The 4,678-nt window shown below is 46.1% G+C and overlaps 1 protein-coding gene across 2 annotated transcripts in view; it reads left to right on the top strand.

The window, feature by feature from the left end:
- The window catches only part of LOC112149411 (zinc finger protein OZF), a 30,019-nt gene extending 25,341 nt beyond the window's left edge, over window positions 1-4,678 (top strand). Inside the window, exons 2-8 of one of the 2 annotated variants that reach the window (XM_036214682.1) lie at window positions 531-629; window positions 710-899; window positions 988-1,058; window positions 2,065-2,172; window positions 2,258-2,528; window positions 2,847-3,592; window positions 3,657-4,678. In XM_036214682.1, coding sequence (XP_036070575.1) covers window positions 531-629; window positions 710-899; window positions 988-1,058; window positions 2,065-2,172; window positions 2,258-2,528; window positions 2,847-3,592; window positions 3,657-3,923 — 1,752 coding nt within the window. In that variant the 3' untranslated portion in view covers window positions 3,924-4,678. The remainder of the gene's footprint in view (window positions 1-530; window positions 630-709; window positions 900-987; window positions 1,059-2,064; window positions 2,173-2,257; window positions 2,529-2,846; window positions 3,593-3,656) is intronic. The other variant, XM_036214683.1, reaches the window with a different exon arrangement.

Raw genomic sequence — 4,678 nt, 5'->3', positions numbered from 1 at the left:
ACACCGCTTCTTCTGGACGTCCTCAATGGCAGGGAGAGGAGTTCCTGTGATGCGCTGGGCCGATTTCACTACGCGCTGCAGGTGTTTGTTTTTAATGGTCACTCTGGAAAAATGACATGAAGGAGATTCACAAGTCAACAGGAGGAAATCAAACAGATGATGAATCTGACAGCAGGAAGTGTCAAGAGAGGAGAAAACCTGATACTGATCAGACTATCACCACCACTATCATCTCATAGATTTGCAGAGAAATAAGGGATTCAGCAGGTTTGAAAAATGAATGGATGGATTTGATTCAAGTGGAGTCTATTAATTAAGGCTGATGTTACTACAGAGCACAAAAACTATTGGGAATTTATATTGACTGCACAAGATACATTCAAGTAAAAACAAATGTTTTTATTGCTGCTAAATGTGATGTTTTGATCATTTTCTTGGTTTCATAAATTTGCATTTTTTTCCTGAAGTTAAGATTTAAACTCTTGATCCTTTCAGGAGGTTTTCACCACAGATTTGTGTCTTCTCTTCAGGAGATCCAGCTCCAGCTCTTCCTGGCGCCTTTGGCTCGAGAAGCTGCAGAGAAGATCAACCAGCTTTTCCTGGAGTCTTCCTCCGATCTGCAGCAGCAAGTATACAACTCCTGCTCTGCCGTCAGTCCCCAGCTTCCCCCTCAGCTGTCGGGTCAGGAGGGTTTCTCTGTGGTCTGCAGGTGTCTCAGGGGGCGGCTGAGGTCGAGGAGCTGAGGAGGAAACTGGAGGTGGTGGAGATGCAGCTGAAGCTGATGCTGGAGAGCAGCGGCGGCCCGGGCGAGGAGGGAGAGCAGACGGAGAGGAGGAGCACCTCGAGCAGAGGAGAAGGAGGAGAGAGCGCCCAGCGTTCACGGAGGAAGAGTCGCAGAGGTGAAGAACTGGTCCTGCTGAGGTCCAGTTAGACGGCAGATGTGAAAACTTCAATCAAACACTTCTTTTTTATATTTGTTTTATTTAGTGGTGAGTGTCGGTAACACCGGAGTGAAGAGATCTCCCATAATCCACCTGTGGAAAGGCAGAACCTATGAGGTAAACTCCACCTGGATTTTTGTTTTTCCCCTTTCCTCTTTTATGGTGTTGCCATAGCAACTGCACAATCTCCAGGTTTGTTTAGATCAGGGGTGTCAAACTTAATCGCACAAGGGGCCAAAATTTAAAAAAACACCTTAGGTTGCAGGCCGAAGAGGATAAACATTTATTGAACACACTAAAACTAAATTTTTAAAACTTTAAAACCCGTATATTTTTAACTAGATATACAGCATTACCTGTAATAATGCTAGTGTGAATGCTGTAAACTGAATTTGATACCTGAAGATGCTAGTGCTGATAGCTGATGATATGGTAATTGATAGTTGAAAACGCTGAAGCTGATAGCCAGCTACAATATTAGCTAAATGCCAAATTAGTCTAAAAAACAAACAAACAAAAACAACTTAGGTTAGCCAAAACAGCTAGTATATAGCTGGGAAAAAAACTAAACTTAAAAAATTCTAAAAAAAACTGAAAAACAGCCAAAATTGGCCAAAACAGCTTGTGTGTGAATATTAGCCTAACTCCAAAACAAAAATGAATTAAAAAAAAAGTCTAAATTAGCCGAAACAGCTAGCATGTAGCTGAAATATTAGCTCAAATCACAATCAGCCTAAAAAATCTTAGATAAATGCCAAATAAGTCCAAAAAGCTAACAGAATGCCATTTTTAAAACTTTAAAACTGTAACTTTTTAACATAATTATGAATAATAAAAAGGCAGGAATATTATTCCAGAATAAATCAACTTAAACCTTAAATAAATGTCAATATTTTAATCTCCATAGAAATCGATTTTGTCAAATTTATACTAGTTAGAATTGAGGGCAAGATAACATTGGGCCATTAATAACAGTAAAATAAAATGATCTGGAGGGCCGGATAGAATTACCTTGAGGGCCAGATCCGGCCCCCGGGCCTTGACTTTGACACGTGGTTTAGATTGTTCTGGTAGATTCATGATCTAAAAAACTTAATTTTAGTAAAATCTCTCTTCCTCTCAGGATAAATCTCAGACAGTTTTCATAAAGGAGGAGGGAGTGGAGGCTCCCGACTCTGTTCAGCACTCAGAAGACCTGGTTCTGTACGATGAAGGCGGTCCGGACCACCAGGTGGGTTCACACACCGTTTTATCTGTCTTTCACATTTCAATTCCCACATTTGTATCTGAGGATGAATGAAACCTTTAACCTTCAGATGGAACCAGAGGATCCAGACGACGGCGATCCAGAGTACACCGTCAGACCCAAACGTGTCCCCAAGCTCAAAGCTCTCGCCGTCCGAGCGCAGAGGGAGGGGCAGCCTCTGAGCTGCAAGCACTGCAGGAAAACCTTCACCAAGCTGCTGCAGCTCAAAGCCCACCAGGCCGTGCACGAAGCCAGCGCCGAGAAGCCGTTCCTCTGCTCCGAGTGTGGCCGAGGCTTCTCATTCCAGAGGAGCCTCAATGCTCACATGCTGCTGCACACAGGCAAGTCATGAGAGGCTCCCCTCCCTAAAACAGCAGCCTGAGCAAACCTCACGTCCTGAGAGAACTGGTAAAATGTTATAGCACTCCTATCAGCTTTTGTCTCCTTTCTCAGAGTTTGCTGAGTCAGAGAAATCCAGATTTCTGGATTTTTGTAGTTCCTTGGAATAAGCTAGTCTACATCCCATCAAAACAACTCCCGAGTGAGAGGTGTCAGACGGTGATTCTTTTTGAGGGAAAACAGGAAAAGAGTGATGTTAGCATCTCTAGTCAAGTTGGGTTTCTGGAGCACGTCACAAATGAACAAGTTTGTGTTGACAGGAGAAAGACCTCACAGCTGTGACGTTTGTGGAAAGGCCTTCACCCTGAAGCAGCTCCTGAGAAACCACAAGCGCCTTCACGCCGACGTGCGTCCCTTTTGCTGCGAGGTTTGCGGTAAGAGCTTCTACCGAGCGCACGGTCTGAAAATGCACAAGATGGTTCACACCGGAGAGCGCACCTACAAGTGTCAGTACTGCAGCAAGAGCTTCACGATCCACGGTAACCTGCAGCGCCACCTGCGCATCCACACGGGCGAAAAGCCCTTCGTGTGTCAGACCTGCGGGAAAAGCTTCAACCAGCCAGATACCCTGAAAAGCCACCAGCGCATCCACACCGGCGAGCGTCCCTTCAGCTGCGAGACCTGCGGCAAATGCTTCATCCAGAAAAGCACCTTGAAGACGCACCAGAAGACCTCTCACACGGAGAAGAGCTCGCTGGTCTGCGTGGCGTGCGGCGACATCGTCGCGTGCGTGGACTCCTTCCGCAAACACCTGCAGACGCACGCGGCGAGTATCCCCTGCAGCTGCACGATCTGCGGCCAGCGGCTCTGCTCCATCACGGAGCTGCGCCTGCACCAGCAGCACCACACCGCGGACCGACCCCACAGCTGCGGCGTCTGCGGGAAGAGCTTCAAGTCCTCCGGTTACCTGAAGACTCACTCCATGACGCACAGCGGGGAGCGGCCCTTCACCTGCGAGATCTGTGGGCGGACCTTCACGCAGCACAGCAGCCTCAAGGCGCATCAGGTCAGTCCCCAACGCGACCCGTCAGGCCATCACGTCAGGAATGAATTCACTTTTCTCCCTACAGGTGGTCCACACCGGCGAGAAGCCGTTCAGCTGCGACACCTGCGGGAAGCACTTCAGCAACGCGGGCAACCTGAACCGACACCAGCGCATCCACACCGGCGAGAAGCCCTTCAGCTGCGACGTCTGCGGACGCAGCTTCAACCAGGGGAACAGCCTGAAAGCCCACCAGCAGATCCACACGGGAGAGAAGCCGTTCATGTGCGACAAGTGCGGCAAGAGTTTCTCCTACATGAGGAACCTGAAGGAGCACAAGTGTGTCTACATCTGAGAAATCTCCTCATAGAGGAGACAAACGCTGAAGTGCAATCTTCTGTACCTCCGGATGTTTGTTTAGGACACAGACGATTGAAAACAAACTCTTATGCGTGTTAAAATGCAGAGAAGCCCTGAAAAGAACAAAGTAAAAGGCAGGAACCATTATTACTTGATAATATGACATCTGATGACATAAGTGATCACATTTTCTCTTTTCTTGCTCTGACTTTATAAAACAGTTTTCTTACCTCAACATTAAAGTCAGACAAACATTTAAAACGGTTTTCTGATTATCTATCAAAACAACAGTAAATATCGAGTTCATTTTTTTTCTTTTTTAGACATTGGAGTGTTTTTGGTTACTTTAAGTGTCGTGTGGTGCAGTGGTTAGCCCTCTCGCCTCACAGTGAGGTTCAAATCCCTGCTGGGATCTTTCTGTTCCCCTTGTACAGCGTGAGTTTTCTCCAGGCACTTCCTACAAAAACACCCTTCATAAGTTGACTGGTTACACTAAATCATGTGTGGTCCTGCAACAGACTGACAAAATGTTCTGTGGATCCAACCTTTGTCCAACAGTAGCTGGGATAGGCTCCAGCAACCCTGCGACCCCCAAACGGATGGATGGTCTTAACCCTTTAACTACCAAAAATGAAATGCTGATTGCATTAGTATGGAACCCCTAAAGGGATGTCAAAGTAAAAAAAATAATAATAAAATACTGCAGAAAATACTTAGGGGCTGATTAAAAAAATTAAAGTAAAAAAAAAA

Source organism: Oryzias melastigma, linkage group LG13 (assembly GCF_002922805.2).
Source record: "Oryzias melastigma strain HK-1 linkage group LG13, ASM292280v2, whole genome shotgun sequence".
NCBI classification, from domain to species: Eukaryota; Metazoa; Chordata; class Actinopteri; order Beloniformes; family Adrianichthyidae; genus Oryzias; species Oryzias melastigma.
Note: the sequence above shows the minus strand (reverse complement) of the source record. Positions and strands in the feature narration are given on the sequence as shown.